Raw genomic sequence first — 16,490 nt, 5'->3', positions numbered from 1 at the left:
TCAAGATTCACTTCAAATCCTGCCTTCTGCAGGAGTCCTTTTCTAGATCTCACATTGCTACTGTCTTCCTTCTGAGATGACAAATCATAAGAGCCAGCCTTTCTTCCCATCCTTGCCATAATCAGTCTACACCACAAGCTATTGAAATTATATGTTTGGCTCAATGTCTGCTCCACAACTGCTCCAGGTACCAGCTAACTTAGGAACTCACATATCTCTCTCTTGAAATGTTGAACTTATGAAACTTCTAAATAATTCCAGAACTTTAGAGCCAGAATTGTATTTTAAGATTATCTAGTCTACCTAATGGAAAATGCTATCCACATCCAGAGAAAGACCTATGGAGTCTGAATATAGATCAAAGCAAACTACTTTCTCTTTTTTATTTGTGTGGAAATACATTTAATATGATTATACATGTATAGTCTATATCAGAATGCATGCCATATTGGGGAGGGGAAAAGGGAGGAGGGGGAAATTTTTAGAACGCAAAATCTTATAAAAATGAATGTTGAAAACTAAAAATTAATTAATAAATTAATCTTAAAAAATATCATCTAGTCTAATACCTTCATTTTGGTGATGGAGAAATTGAGGCCCAAGACAGTCAAAGGATTGTCCGTGGTTTCACAAGAAGATAGGAGCAAATATGGGCCTACTCTACATCTAGTTGGGTATTCTTCAACTACACTTCTGAGATCAAGAGCCTTTCTCCTCCAGGTAAGTCTATACTTCTGTACTCATATTCAAAAAGATGACACAGATCAGGTACATTGAAAACAAATCTTTTTATTGCCAAGGGAATAAAACAAATATAGTACCCACCATTCACAAAGAGGATCCTGGTTGAAGAAACGGAATAGGAGATAGTCAGACCCTGAGGATAACCAGGAAGACACCCATAGATTAGTAAATCCAAGCCTTAGCTTAAACTGAGTGACCTCAAAGACATCTCATCCATGGACTAGGTTATAAGGGAATTCAGCAAAGACAATAGAACATGAACCTGTAACAAGAAAAAAAAAACAGCATTATATTATGACATCCAAATCACCTTTCTGTCCTAATCTATGCATGGGCTCAGAGTCTGTTTGTACCTAGGTTCAATCCTAAATCTATATCCATTTCCTAGGTTCAAAGAGGGCCCAGGTCCACGGATTAGTCTGTGGCTTGGTTAAAAAAAATTAATCTTTGGGCAGCTAGGTAGCACAGTGCATAGAGAACCGGCCTTGGATGCAGGAGGACCTGAGTTCAAATCCGGCCTCAGACACATAATACTTACTAGCTGTGTGACCCTGGGCAAGTCACTTAACCCCACTGCCCAAAACAACAAAAACCAAAAAAAAAAATTAATTAAATTAATCTTTTCTTGGGGAAAAAAGGAGAAAATCACAAGAAAGGCTCAGTCTATGACCAAGTTCAAGGCTTAGCCTATAGCAAAGATTACAATTAGAACTGGGGCCAGACACAGAAATCATTCTGAGGCTAGGGTTAAGGCCCATTATGTAGCTATGAAAGAAAGACATCAACAGATTCATACTAGAATGGAAACTTGGCCCCATTATCTCTAACCACTGGACCAACTAACCAGAAGTTCTGACCATCACTGTGATGAGGGATGAAGATTCTGTGGTCCCTTGAGATAAGGGGCCTTTCTTCTTCAGGGCTTTGTGAAGAAAGTAAGGTATTCTTACTTGTTAGGTGGGACAGGATAGAGTATTCATAAGGGTGAATTCAAAGGAACATCCACACTGGTTTCAGTTGGAAGTGTGTCTAAAAGGAAACATTAAGTGTTGATCTAAATTTCTGAAATTAGAAGAAAATTATTTGACAAATTATATCCTAGAGCTACAGTAGCTCTACAGTCTGGGTTAGGGAGAAAGTCTGAGAGCAAGACCATCGAAATCACTAAATGATTAGTTGACCTTGAACTTTATAAATGAAAGCGCTCTCTCTCTCTCTCTCTCTCTCTCTCTCTCTCTCTCTCTCTCTCTCTCTCTCTCTGTGTGTGTGTGTGTGTGTGTGTGTATGTGTGTGTGTCTCTGTCTCTCTGCCTCTGTCTCTCTCTCTCTCTCTCTCTCTCTCTCTCTCTCTCTCTCTCTCTCTCTCTGTGTCAATAGAGTCAAGGAAGATTTAGGGTTACAGAAGTTAGATATGGATCAGAACTAAAATACCATCTGGCTCAACTCCATTTTGAACTGAGGTTCAGAAAAGGGAAAAGATTTGCCTAAGGCCCCAGACAGGTAGGCAGCAGAGACAGAATTAGAACCCAGACGTTCTGCTTTCAGGTCCATTGCTCTTCCCATTACACCAGAGGAGAGCAATTTCTGTTCCTGAGGAAAAAAAGCATTATAAAATGGGCTTAGAGCAAAATGGTATAAATTACTCCCTCAAAGTAACTTTTTAAGACCAAGTCATTTGAGAGAAACTATTAGGCCATTGTAGTGAAAGATGGAGATACAGGGATGTTGGGAAATTACTACTGAGAAGACTGGCACTCAGAGGAAGGATAAGGTGGTCCTAGGCTAGCGAGGGCTTCACGGGGATGTAGTTGGTATGGTAGCTTCCTATTTTAACTCTTTATTCTGCTAAGTTCATTTGTTTCTCTACAGTGACTCACCACATGTGTGGTCTAAAATTCATCGTACTGAGGAACAGCTCTGGTTACATTGCCCAAGTTACAATTCATTCCTAGAAGTATGAGCCACCTTGGAGCCAATATCTACACATTAAGCCTGAAGGAAAACCACCAAAGGTAGTAAAGATCAAGGAAATAGGAGGCAGAAGCAGCAGGCAGGAGACAATTACCTAGCTCTGGCTCTCATTTGTTCTCTACTGGCTTTTATAATTTTCCCATGCAGACTAGAGTCCCATGAGTCATTAAAGAAATGGGAGGAACCAATTTTCATTTAGTAAGAAATGCCTATATGTTTTGACATAGCTATAAAGGGCTCTAACATAAGTTGCTAACAGATAACCCCCTAGTTCAATTGGTGAGATTTAAGTGAGGACAAAGCTATAATTGTTAATTGTAGGATTTGGAGCCAGAGGAGTATAGTTTAGTTCAGTCCACTAATTTCACAAATGAAGAAACTGAGTCCCAGGGAAGAGTCTTGCCTTAAGTCCCATAGCTGCAAGGCTGGGATTTGAACCCAGAACTTCTTATTCCAAATCCACACCTCTTTTTAGAAAAGCAGTAGTGTGGAGTGGAATGATCTGAGTTTAAGGCATGGTCCTTAAGAAAGAAATCTAACCTGTAAACCCTAAGATATCTTGCAAGGATTCAGCCATCAAAATTTACATTCCTTTGGACAGAGCACCCTCAGGTAAGGGTATTATACCCTATGTGGACAGAGGGAGAAGGAGGAGAGGAGAGGAGAGGAAGAAGAAAAAAAAGAAGGAAGGAAGGAAGGAAGGAAGGAAGGAAGGAAGGAAGGAAGGAAGGAAGGAAGGAGCTGCACTGCCCACCTGGAACTGACCAGTTGGGTCCCCACTGGGGCAACTTGTAACCACTCACAGATTATTATTTGTCCTGATTATTCAAACCTCACAAGATATCTTGACCTTTCCCAGCCCATGCCCCGGTCATTGTACGGACCCTGCTGGCTCAGAGTAAATGTAAATAGCAATTGTTTCTATTTTGTCCAGAAACAGTGAGGGTCTTCCCCTCCCAGACTGATTTTTTTTTTTACTAGGCAAAAGAGGACATTCTTTGCCTCCTTTCTTACCTAGCTTTAATCATTGAATGGGCATTGCCTCAGTCAAACTGACACCTGGGAAAGACCTTAGCTTAAAAGGGCCAAGGTCTTCCACTGCATCCAGGGCCATGTCCAGTTGTCCTGATCTATATCTTTCCACTGGACCCAGATGGCTCCGAAGGAGAAAGTGAGGCTGGTGACTTTGCACAGTCCTTCCTCACTTAAATCTAATTCACTTGCAAGCCATGGCATCACCTCCCTGATGTCATGATCCTCCTCAAGAACAAAGGACAAACAACAGCAACTGTGGAGTAGAAAGAGGACTGGATGACAGAGTGCCAATCTAGAGTCAATTATCAGCAGGGATGCCAACAAGTTGTCTGAGCCTGAATAAGGTACCCAACCTCTCTTTGTCTTAGTTTCATCACTTGTAAAACGGGGATGATAATACCCTTACAGAGTTGCTAAAAGCAGTTTTTGATAAATCTTCAAGTGCTATGCATAAAGGAATCATTATTCTTACTACCATTCAACAGCAATTCAAGGGTTGGGGGTCTGTCTCTGGCCAAGGTTGGGGCTACCACAATCGAACATGAAATAGCAAGAAGCTAACTGGTGTGGGTTGGAATCTATGCCCTGCAGATTCTACACCACTCCCAACAAACTCAAAATGAACAGCTCAAAATGGGATTTTCAATGTTCACCATTCTCTGTCTTCCAAATGTGTCTTCCCACCTTTCCTCCATCTCTCCCCTTTCCTTCTTTCTTTCCTTCTTTCCTTCCTCCCTCCCATCTTTATTTCCTTTCTTCATCAAACACTGAATTCACCCATCCGCATACCATTGATACTTCAGCTAAAACTACCAAACACACAGGGCAGCTCCTGATGGGGTGAGCTCAGTGATGTCCCCCCCACACACCTTTACCCTAAAGGGAATCTACAGACCCCAGCTCCTTATCTCCCTTTGGAAGCCTTAGTCTACACCTTTTGACCTTACTAAGATGCCTTCCAGCTCCCTCCATTACAGGCCCCATAAAACACTTAAACTTTCAGGTTCCTTATTGACTCCCTTCATCTCCCTTTGACAAATGCCTTCCTGTTCCCCCCATTAGCTATTCCTATTGTTTATTCAGACCTCCCCAATTAGAATCCTTACCTAGACCCTTGTCCCAGCACCCTCCTCTGGCCACCCAAAGTGATTTTATTGTATTTAAGATCCACACTGGCCCCCATCCAGAGGCTGAGAATCTCTCATGCCCCAAAGGCTGAGCTTTTCTCATGACCGCTCAGGCATCACCTGGCCTAAGTGTTTTATTACTAATAAACTTTTCCTATGGCTGGAAGAAGATTTGAGGTGAATTCATTCAGACAGGGCCTGGTACTGCGATCTTGGGGTTCTAGCACCCCAAAGTCCTAGACCTCTTCACTCCCACACTTTTAGGCTCAATCTCCCAAATTGTTCCATTACAGTATCATTAACACTTTAGCCTGGCTTTTAATAACTGGTGACACTACAGGCCTAGAGTGAGATGACAGGTCAGACTTCAGTGGGAAAGGGGACAGAGACAAGCTACGGTGAACTTCAATATTTGGCTTCTGTCATTTCTGGTCAGAGCTTTGGAGAATACAAAAAAAAATATTAAGACAAACTTACTTATCAGGTTCTGAACCATGCTAACATCCAGGAGTTGTACCCAACTCTTGATGAGATGACAGACCTACAAGGAAGAACATATGGTGAGTAGTCCACATCGGCAGAAGGTAATTATAATAACAGTAATAATTTGATGATAAAAAATATACTTACTATGTAGTTTAAAGTTGACTAAGCATGTTCCTTGAAAAAAATCTTTGAGATGGATAGTACAAGAATTATTGTGCAGATTTTATAAAGAAAATTGAGGGTTGAAAAGGTTAAAGGATTATACCTGAGTTACACAAATAGTGAAAATTAGATTTGATCTTTGAACCAAGCTCTCCAGGCTCCAAATCCAGTGTACACATATATGATTGTGTGTGCTTGCAGGTGTGTTTATGTGTGTATGTATACATAGGGGTAGGATACAAGACCTTCAGCTCTCCTAAGTGGGAACAAGTCTATCCCTCTCCTAACAGACTTTGTCTTTTTCTGATAAAGAGTATGAGAGTGGCAAGCAGCATCTTTAACAGGGACAATTTCAGACCAGGATGGAGAAGCAGCACCTGAGTCCCATTTGATAAGGTTGTTGGGGGAAGAAGGCATTCATCATACCCAAAAGAAAAGTACACACAGACTATAGTAGGCTGGCCTTCCCTTGGCAAGGGGTACTGGAATAGCAATTGCCAAAGGAGCATGCTAGGTAGTGCCATAGTGCACAGAGCACCAGGCCTGAAGTCAAGAACGCTCCTATTCCTGAGTTCAAATCAGTCCTCAAACACTTACTAGCCGTTTGATCCTGGGCAAGTCACTAACCTTGTTTGCCTCAGTTCCCTCATTTGTAAAATGAGCTGGAGAAGGAAATGGCAAACCACTCCAGTGTCTTTTCCAAGAAAACCCCAAATGGGGTCACGAAGAGCCAGACACAACTAAAAACAGCTAAATACAAACAACAAAGGGGCATACTGATATCCCTGAGTTTATCCACTCAGAAACAATATCCATCCATCAGAGAAAGTAGACCTTCCAGGGTTTCATTTTTGGTCTTATCCCTAAATGGCCTCTATCTCAAGCTCATAAACCTGCCTTTCTCCTTAATGTCTCTGTCTACCAAAGGTACCACCATTTTCCCAGTCTCCCAGACTTGTACCTTGGAGTCATTCTTGACTTTACCCTCTCTCTCTCTCTTGTCCCCACATGCCAGAAAATCCTGTCCTCTTTTTACCTACAGTATGTCTTTCACCCATCCCCACCTCCTTACTACCACCTTAGTTCAAGCCCTCATCATTTCTGCTCACATGAGCAATGGTCATAGCCTCTGGACTCATATTCTTGTTTCCAGTCTTTCTCTTCACTGATCCATTCTGTTCATCCTTTGGGAAGAAACTTCATAATGTATCACCCTGATCATGTCACTCTTCTACTCAAAAATTTTCAGTGATTCCCTATCTGTTGTTTTTGTTCATTTATTTCAGGCATGTCCACCTTTTTGTGACCCTACCTGGGATTTTCTTGGCAGAGATACTGGAGTGGTTCACCATTTTATTCTCTTAACCCATTTTACATATGAGGAACTGAGGCAAACAGGGTTAAGTGACCTGCCTAGGGTCACACATCAAGTAAGCATCTGAGACCAGTTTTGAACTCAGGTTTTCCTCACTCTAGGCCCAGTATTCTATCTACTGTATCCTCTGGTATTGCACATAAAATAAAATTTAAATTCCCAGACCTTGGCATTCAAACCCCATCTCAGCCTGGTTCCAATCTACTTGACCATCCTTAACTCACAGTACTCCTTCTGATATACAGTTATACCTTCCACATCAAGGGGATTAGGGGCACAAAAATCCACATAAATTTTTTGGCCCTCCCTTCATACCAAAGAAGTCTAAATTATTGTGGTATTAAAAAATAAAATATCTTGATACTATATAACACTGTACATATATTTTATGCATTTCTGAGTTTCTAAACTTTTTCTGTATCATCTTCTGACCTTCACATGTCATCTGTGGCTTCCACAAAACTCCCCCAAAATTCCCTTTTAATTTCTTATGCCAACCTACAATTTATTGAAATTGTGATGGAGAAAGTCATGATGGGTAAGGGATAACTATTCTATTCCTGCCCTCTTCAACCTCTGAAATTATAGACACTGTCCTCTATGTCTAGAATGTATTTTTTTTTCTTTCCAACCCCATCTCAGGTAAAAGTGACCTCTCGCTCCTCAAATTTTGGATAGCACTTACCTGAACTTTTTCTCTGCCCAAAACACCCTTAGGTAGAAAGATATTTAGATAGCTTGATAAATATACATTATGTGTATATATACATATATATGCCATATCTCATCTCCCAATAGCTTGTAAATTCCCTGATGAAAAGGACTACCATTTTTTGTCAATCTCTGTATCTCTAGCACAGACCATCAGGCCCTCTGCATGATTCTAGCAGTTAATGAAATGTGTGTGGAATTGAATACCGAGAAGAAAAGATGTAGGACCTACCTGTTTCTCCACTATAAGAGGAACTAACTTCTCTAGAAGATCATCCAGGCCCGTTAGGAGAAATTCCTGAAAACCTGAGACGCTGATGAAAAGAGAAAGTGAGACATAACAGCGTTAGGAGTCATCTAGGGAATATGCCCATAGGCAAACTCAATGCCAAAAAGCCATGGACTGAGGCCTTGAAAAGGAATGTTAGCAATACAAAAGACAAAACACCACGAATTTTTAAAGCGAGATGTCAGAACCACCAATGTTAAATGGACCAGAGCATCCTGGACCTACCACACATCTCAATAGGGCCTGACTAATATGAACAATTAGCAACTGCATCACATGGTTTTGAATTTGCTGAGTGCTTTCACTTTTCTTCCCTCTTATAGGATCTTGCTTGATCCTCACATCCACTTTGGAGGAAAGCATTGTTGCCATGATTTTACAAGGAAAAGAACTGAGGTAAAGTGAGTTCAAACTAGCCAAGGTCACATGGGGCATGGCAGGACGGTGAGGTCAGTGCCTCTCTGTTCTATATTATTCTCTTCACTCCTTAATCTTCCCCTTCCTCCATCAAAATCTGCTCTCAAAAGAAAGCTAAGACCCAGAAAGTGGGAGGAAATAGGTCAGCATTGGAAAGTAAGAGAAATAGAACTGTAAACTTATGAACAAGGCTCTGTCCCTTTCTTCCTCTGACCCCAAATGACAGAAATAACACAGAACAAATGGAAAGTAATACTCACCCTTCCAAAAGAGATATAGAGACAGTGGCTGAGTCACTGGAACATTCTCCAAAGAGTACAGCGGAGGCACCAGTCTTGGCATCAGTCTCAATGTCGATTTGTGCAAGGACATCCAGACCAACCTTCAGTTTGTTATTTGAGAAAAAAGGATTTCTGGAAGAAATAGAACCATTGAGACACAGAACCCACAGGTTCATATCTTATTCGGTGTTTCCTTCACCCACAAGTTTATATCACCACACCATCATCTGAATCCAGATATTTCCCTCATCCAGTGGTTTATATAATGGAGAAGTTTACACCATTTATCCCTTTTATGGGAATGGCATGAGTCACATTAAAATCTTGCATGGCATTATACACTATTAAAAGAAACATCAATTATAACCAAAGCAAAAGAGACCAGTTTTTGATAAGGAACAAATCTCACAAAATATCAGAGGTAGGAGGTTTCCTGAAGGCCACATAGTCCAACCCCCTAATTTTAGAGAAAAGAAACATTTCCACAAGTTTATATCATTTATATCGTTGTCCCATTGTCTTCTTCCAAATATTTCCCTTACACAGCAATTTATATAACCCAGAAGTTTACATTATTTATCCCTTTTTTATGGGAACAAATGAGGATAGGTTACATTGAAATGTTTCCTAGCATTAGCAATTATTGAAAAAAACTCAATTATAACCAGAATAAATGAGACCAATTTAAAGAAAAGACCCAAATTTGACCAAATGCCAGGCTGGGAGGCATCTGAGAGGCCAATCTACTCCAGTACCCTCATTTTAGGAGGAAGACAAAGCCCCAGAGAGAAGTCATTAACTTAAGATAGCCAAATGAATTAGTGGCAGAGGAAGGACTCAAACCAAGGTTCTTTGACTACCCTCACCCCAACCCTGAACTCTGTCTAACTGCACAGTGCTGCCACCCATGAATTCTCCTGTTACCCAATGTGAACTCACATTTTCAAGGCAACTGTCACACTGACAGGTATTTTGAGGTTGATACTTTTGCCATCAGAACCCAGTTCCATTGCGGTCTTCAGCAATTTGAGGTTCTGAACCTTTAACCTTCACAGAAATCATAGAGATCATTAGATATCACTCTTTTCAGGGACAAGGATTTGAAGACAAGGGAGCAACATGAGACAGAAAAAAAAGTTGGAGTGTTAGGTTATCAAATGTCAGAGCTAGAAAGACTCTCAGGAATCATCTAGTCTCAGGTGAATTTGTTTTTTGAGGGCTTTTTATAACTATTTCATTATATTTGATTTCCTTTTTAATCCTGTGTATCTTATTTTAGGTATTTAACGACATAATTCTGAAAAGGGGTCCATAGGAATCACCAAACTTCCACTGGGGTCCATCACACAAAAAAGGCCCCTAGTCTGGTCCAACACCATCATGGTATATTGGGGGTAGGGGGAATGTGAATTAGAAAGGAGAAAGGATGTGGTTAAAGCTCCACAGCAAGACAGTGTCAGAGGCAGGAGTCAAACTGAGGTTTAAAACTCCAAGTTGGTATTGTGGAGGCAGAGCCAAGATGGGGGAGTAGAGGCAGGGACTCCCCTGAACTCTCCCTCAAACTCCTCCAAATACCTTTCAAAATGACTCTAAACAAATTCTAGAGCAGCAGAACCCACAAAAGGATGGAGTGAAACAGATTTCCAGCCCAAGACAACCTGGAAGGTCTACAGGAAAGGCCTGTTACACCAGGCTGAGAGAGGAGCACAGTTCAGTACAGGTCATGCCAGTAAAAACCAGACCCCATCAAACCTGGAGCAGGTCTCAGGCCTCAGGGGACTGAATTCACTGGCAGTAGTGGTAGTTTCTAGACTTCTCAGCCCACAGATGCCAAAGACAACTTAGGTCAGCAGGAAAGGTCTGTCAGACCAGGATGAGAGAGGAGCACAGTCCAGCCCCAGCCCCAGCAAACCAGGAGCAGGCCTTGGGAGTGACTGAATCAACAGTGGCAGCAGCAGTGGCTGCTTCTGCAGCTCTCAACCCACAGATGGGAAGGGGATCAAATAACTGGTCAGGAGAAGATTACAGGGGTCTCTTTGCTAGCACTGAGGCAGGACTCTGTTGCTTTGCTCATACTTGGATCTGGGTCGCAGTCCTGGGACGAAGAGGAGAACTAGAATAGCAGAGCTTATGGCAGCAGTGCAGGGGAACCCTCCTCACAGTTCCAGGACAGAAAAGCATGCTTGTGGTCACTCATAGACCACAGCACAGGCCGGGAGAGGAGTAAACACCTCTCCTTAGATCATACCACTTTGGAAGAACAGAAAACTTACAGGTCCCTAGGGATATCTCTGAAAACAACTGCACAGAACTTTTGAAGCTTGGGACAGTTCTCCCTCCATGTTGGAAGCAGAGCCTTACCTTAACAAAGAGTCAAAAAGTCAAGTAAGAGGCTGGGAAAATAGGCAAACAATGGAAAAAATTCTGATTATAGGAACTTACTTTGGTGACAAGGAAGATCAAAACACATACTCAGACAAAGACAACAAAGTCAAAGTTCCTACATCCAAAGCCTTTAAGAAATATATGAATTGGTCTCAGGCCATGGGAAAGCTCAAAAAAGGATTCTGAAAATCAAGTAAGAGAAGTAGAGGAAAAATTGGGAAGAGAAATAAGAATGATGCAAGAAAATCATGAAAAACAAGTCAACAGCTCGCTAAAGGAGACCCAAAAAATACTGAAGAAAATAACACCTTAAAAAATAGACTAGACCAAATGGCAAAAGAGGTCCAAAAAGCAAATGAGAAGAAGAATGCCTTAAAAAGTAGAACTGGCCAAATGAAAAAGGAGGTCCAAAAACTCACTGAAGAAAATAATTCCTTAAAAATTAGAATGGAGCAAACAGAAGCTAATGACTTTATAAGAAATCAAGAAATTATAAAACAAAACCAAAAGAATGAAAAAATAGAAGACAATGTGAAATATCTCATTGGAAAAACAACTGACCTGGAAAATAGATCCAGGAGAGAGACTTTGAAAATTATTGGACTACCTAAAAGCCATAATCAAAAAAAGAGCCTAGACATCATCTTTCAAGAAATTATCAAGGAAAATGGCCCTGATATTCTAGAACCAGAAAGTAAAATAGAAATTGAAAGAATCCATCAATCACCTCCTGACAGAGATCCCAAAATGAAAACTCCCAGGAATATGGTAGCCAAGTTCCAGAGCCCTCAGGTCAAGTAGAAAATATTGTAAGCAGCTAGAAAGAAGCAATTCAAGTATGGTGGAGCCACAAGCAGGATAAAGAATCAGAGGGCTTGGAATATGATATTCTGGAGGGCAAAGGATCTAGGATTACAACCAAGAATCACCTACCCAGCAAAACAGTATAATCCAAGAGGGGAGGAAACAGACATTCAATGAGACAGAGGAATCTCATGCATTCTTCAGAAAAGACCAGAGCTAAATAAAAAATTTGACTTTCAATACAAGACTCAAGAAAAGCATAAAAAGGTAAACAAGAAAGAGAAATTGTAAGGAATTTATTAAAGTTAAACTGTTTACTTTCCTATATGGAGAGATGATATCTGTAACTCATAAGACCTTTCTCATTATGAGAGTAGTTACAAAGAGTATTTATAGACAGAGGGCACAGGTGTGAGTTCAATATGAAGGGGTGATATCTAAATAAAATTAAGGGGTAAGAGAATAATGTAGTGGGAGAAAGAGAAAGGTAGAGGTAGAATGGGGTAAATTATCTTACATAAAATAGGCCAAAAAAAAGCTTTTAAAGAGGGGGAAGGTGAGAGGGAATGAGTGGACCTTACTCTCATCAGAATTGGCTCAAAGGGGTAATAACATACACATTCAATTGGGTGTAGGAATCTATCTTATCCTATAGGAAAGTAGAGAAGAAGGGGATAAGGGCGATAAGGGAAACAAGGGGGAAGGGGAGGTGATAGAAGGGAGAGTAGATTGGCAGAGGGGGTAGTCAGAAGCAAAACATTTTTGAGGAGGGACAGGGTGAAAGAAGAGAGAGAATAGAATAAATGGGAGGGGACAGGATAGAAAACAGGGAAATATAGTCTTTCACAATGTGACTATTATGGAAGTGTTTTGCATGACTACACATATATAACCTATATCAAATTGCTTGCCTTCTCAATGGGGGGAGTGTGGGAGGAAGGAAGGGAGAGAATTTGAAACTCAAAGTTTTAAAAATGAATGTTAAAATTGTTTTTACATGTAATTAGGGAAAAATAAAATACTAAATAAAAATTAAAATAAAATAAAATTTGAAAAAACTTTAAGTCTAGGACTTTTCCCACCCCACCACAGCATCTCATCTTAAAACAATAGCAATAAAAAAATAATAATTCATTTTTCTATTGCCCTCTAAGGCTCACAAAGTGCTTTCTTCACAGCCACCTTGTGAAGCATAAAGTTCTGTACACTAAGATGAGTGTTTCAGAAAATGCTTTGAGCCTAAATAACCCAGGTCCAGGACTTTCATTAGAATTTTGGATGAGGAACTATTCCAAGGAAGAACAGGATATCTACAAACAAGGAGGAAGAGATAGAGTGATGGAAATGGGATCAAGTCCCTGAAATTTATCTTCAGTGTTTCCTCACCCTCCATCTCTTTCCCCAGTTTTCTCCCTTTAATGGTTCCCTTCCCATTTAGCATTTTTTGTGTGAATCCTGTCCCCCTCTCAGCCTGCCCTTGGGAGAAGAACTGTTAAAATAATGCACAGTGAAGTGTCACTAACATGAGAAACTTAAAGGTATTTTCCCCTCCCAGTGACTGTTGTTGTTCAGTCATTTCAGCTACATCCGACTCTTCATGACCCCACTTGGGGTTTTCTTGGCAAAGATGCTGGGGTGGTTGGCCATTTCTTTCCCCGGCTCATTTTACAAATGAGGAAACTGAGGCAAACAGAGTTATGTGACTTGTCCAGGGTCACACAGCTAGCAAGTGTCTGAGGCTGGATTTGAACTCAGGAAGATGTGTCTTCCTGACTTCAGTCCTGGCACTCTATCCACTGCACCACCTAGCTGCACCAAACCTTAGCCTCTGATTATCTATAGTTTCCTTAAGCTCTCTTACATTCCCTATCCCATATTTATATCCATTTTTCATGAAGTTTCTGAGGCTCAAGTGAACCCCAGAGCTCTATTGTGGTAGAATCTGTTGGGATACAGAGTAGACTCTAACCCTATGACCACCCACCAGGACCCCATAACTGCCTCTTCAGAAAGGAAGTTGAATAGGCCTTTCCCAAAAGGTTTCCTTTAAGCCTAAAGGACCCAACTCACCCAAGGATTTTTTCAAGCTTGGAGACCACAGTATCCACAGCAGTGCCAACTAAATTCCCAACATCTCCTAAGGACTGCTCCAGAATTTTTCCAGTGGGAGAGAGCTTCAGTTTTTCCAATACATCTGTAAGGTCCTGACCAACCTCTGCCAATAAAACCAATGAAATAATCAATAAGCATTTACTGAACACCAACTACCTCGTATGTGGGAAGAGTGAAACCAGATATTAAAGAGGGATCAGTGAGGAAATTAGAAGCATGCCACCCTAAAAGACTCAGATTAGAAAAACGGAAAAGATTCTCTGTGTCAGCAGAGGAGAAAGGTAGAGAGATGAGTGTCTCAGAAAATGTATAGAAATTAAAGGCTACTGAAGATGCTTTAAAAAGCACAATACTAATACTACTTTGAGCAAAGGAACTGGGATTTGACTAGACTATATTTGGAGCTTGGAGCAGGAGCATCAGTCATTCCAAATACATGGGCATGCTTGGGCACCTATGTGGCACAATGGATAGAGCACAAGGCCTACAGTCAGGAAGATTCATCTTCCTGAGTTCAAATCCAACCTCAGACACTTCCTAGCTGTGTGATCCTGGGCAAGTCACTCAATCTGTCTGCCCCAGTTTCCTCACTTGTAAAATGAACTGGAGAAAGAAATGGCAAATTGTTCTAGTATCTTTGCCAAGAAAACCCCAAATGGGGTCAAAAAAGGAATGAGACATGACTGAAACAACTAAACAACAGCAATGCATGGTAAAGTGGAAAGAGAATTAGATCTGGAGGAATCCTCCCTCTGTCTCTAATACCGGGATGAGCTTGGGCAAGTAACTTTGATCCTCTAGACTCAGATTTGTTGTTGCGCAGTCATTTCCAGTTGCGTCTCACTCTTCATGACCCCATTTGGGTTTAGGGCTTTTGTTACTGTTGTTTGGCAAACTTACTGGAATGGTTTGCCATTTCCTTCTCCAGCTCATTTTACAGATGAGGAAAATGAGGCAAACTGGGTTGAGTGATTTGCCCAGAGTCACACAGATAGTAAGATTCTGAGCACGGATTTGAATTCAGGTCTTCCTGACTCTAGGTCTAGTGCTCTATCCACTATGCCACATAGCTGGGCCAGACCTCAGTTTCCTCATCAATAAAATCGTGGAATAGACCAAGTAGCCTCTAAGGTCCCTTTTGGTTTTAAAACCATGATCATGTGACTAGATGATTTCCAAGATTCTTATTAGCTCTAAATTTTTTGATCTGCCCCTCAGCAGTCTGCTGGTAGAGGACTAGCTCTCTGGGGGAAATGTAAGCTCAACACTTTTACGTTTAATCTGCAACATTAAAATTTTCTCCATCTCATTCTTAAATCTTGATAATAATCAAAACAATCAATCAGGCCTTCATTTTTACAATGTGCAGATTGCTGAGTTGTAAATGCTGACACTGATCATTTAAGAGTTGCCTTTGAGACAATTCTAGCACATTCCTGCCTACATCCCTCCCATTCTAGGATCTGATGAGTCTACCCTTCTTTTCACCAATCAACAAGCATTTGTTAAGTGCTTACTATATGTCAGGAACTGTTCTAAGTGCTGGGGATGAAAAGAAAAGCAAAAACAGAATCTGTCCCTCTCGGGGCTCACATTTTAAAGGGAGAGACAACATGAAATCATCTATGTGTGAACAAGACATATACAGAGTAAATGGGAGACAATCACAGAGAGAAGGCACTAGCAGCTGGAGAGGGCAGGAAAGGCCTCCTGCAGAAGATGGGATTTGAGTTAAGTATGGAAGGAAGTCAGGAAGCCAGGAGGCAAAGATTAGGAGGGAGAACATTCCAGGCATGGAGAACAATTAATGCAAAGTCATGAAATAAGGAGAGCTACACCTTAGGAAAGTCTAATTGTTGGACGTGCACATAAACAAGCATCATCATTCAGCTGATGGCAACTGTGGGGATTGTAGTCATGGGATGAAATTGATAGAGCTGGCCTTACAGACCTCACCTGTGCCATTAACCATCACTCCTGTTCACTCACCTGAAAGCTTGTCTGTAATCAACCAGGTTGATTTCAGAACAGATTTTGCATTACCCAGAAGAGGAACTAGGGAATGCAGCAGGCAGCAGGAGGGGCCAATGAACAGGCTACACAGTAGGGTAAGTCTCCAAAGGGAAAGCATCTTTAGGCCAATTCCTGCAGGGAGAGGGGACAGATTGTGAGCATCAAAGGACCTAATGAAGGTGGGCATTGATAGGAAGGATTGTTACCTTTAGAGTGCTTTCCTCTCATTTTTGCTCTTATTTTAGGAAGGAACCATGAAAAATAAGTATTTATGAAATGCATACTATGTGTCAGAATCTGAACTTGGTCCTAAAGCTACAAAGACAAGAAGGAAATACTTACAAAATCCTAAGTTTAGAGGTAAGAGGAAGCTTGGTGTTCTAAGCCAGCACTCATTTTACAAATAAGGAAACTCAGACCAGGAAAGATTAACAGTCTTTCCCAAAGTCACATACATAGTGAATGAAAGACCTAGAATTTGATCCCAGGTCTTTCAACTCCACAATCAATACTCTTTCCATTGTACTATGCTGTCTCCCACAGCAGCAGCAGCAGCAGTAACGTTTATATAGTGCCCTG

The 16,490-nt window shown here is 41.0% G+C and overlaps 1 protein-coding gene across 1 annotated transcript; it reads right to left on the bottom strand.

The window, feature by feature from the left end:
- Positions 1 to 1,694: 1,694 nt before the first annotated feature.
- BPIFA2 (BPI fold containing family A member 2) lies at positions 1,695 to 16,037 on the bottom strand. Its single transcript, XM_078149078.1, has 7 exons — positions 15,888 to 16,037; positions 13,857 to 14,001; positions 9,537 to 9,644; positions 8,577 to 8,729; positions 7,843 to 7,924; positions 5,354 to 5,417; positions 1,695 to 1,773 (listed from the first exon to the last, which is right to left on the bottom strand). Exons 1-7 carry the CDS (start codon positions 16,027 to 16,029, stop codon positions 1,721 to 1,723), a joined length of 747 nt encoding a protein of 248 aa, XP_078005204.1. The 5' UTR covers positions 16,030 to 16,037; the 3' UTR covers positions 1,695 to 1,720.
- Between the last annotated feature and the right edge of the window lie 453 nt (positions 16,038 to 16,490).

This window comes from Phascolarctos cinereus, unplaced genomic scaffold (assembly GCF_003287225.1).
Source record: "Phascolarctos cinereus isolate Bilbo 61053 unplaced genomic scaffold, phaCin_HiC Scaffold_2;HRSCAF=192, whole genome shotgun sequence".
Classification (NCBI taxonomy): domain Eukaryota; kingdom Metazoa; phylum Chordata; class Mammalia; order Diprotodontia; family Phascolarctidae; genus Phascolarctos; species Phascolarctos cinereus.
The sequence above is the reverse complement of the archived record's forward strand: the minus strand, read 5'-3'. Positions and strand labels throughout refer to the sequence as shown.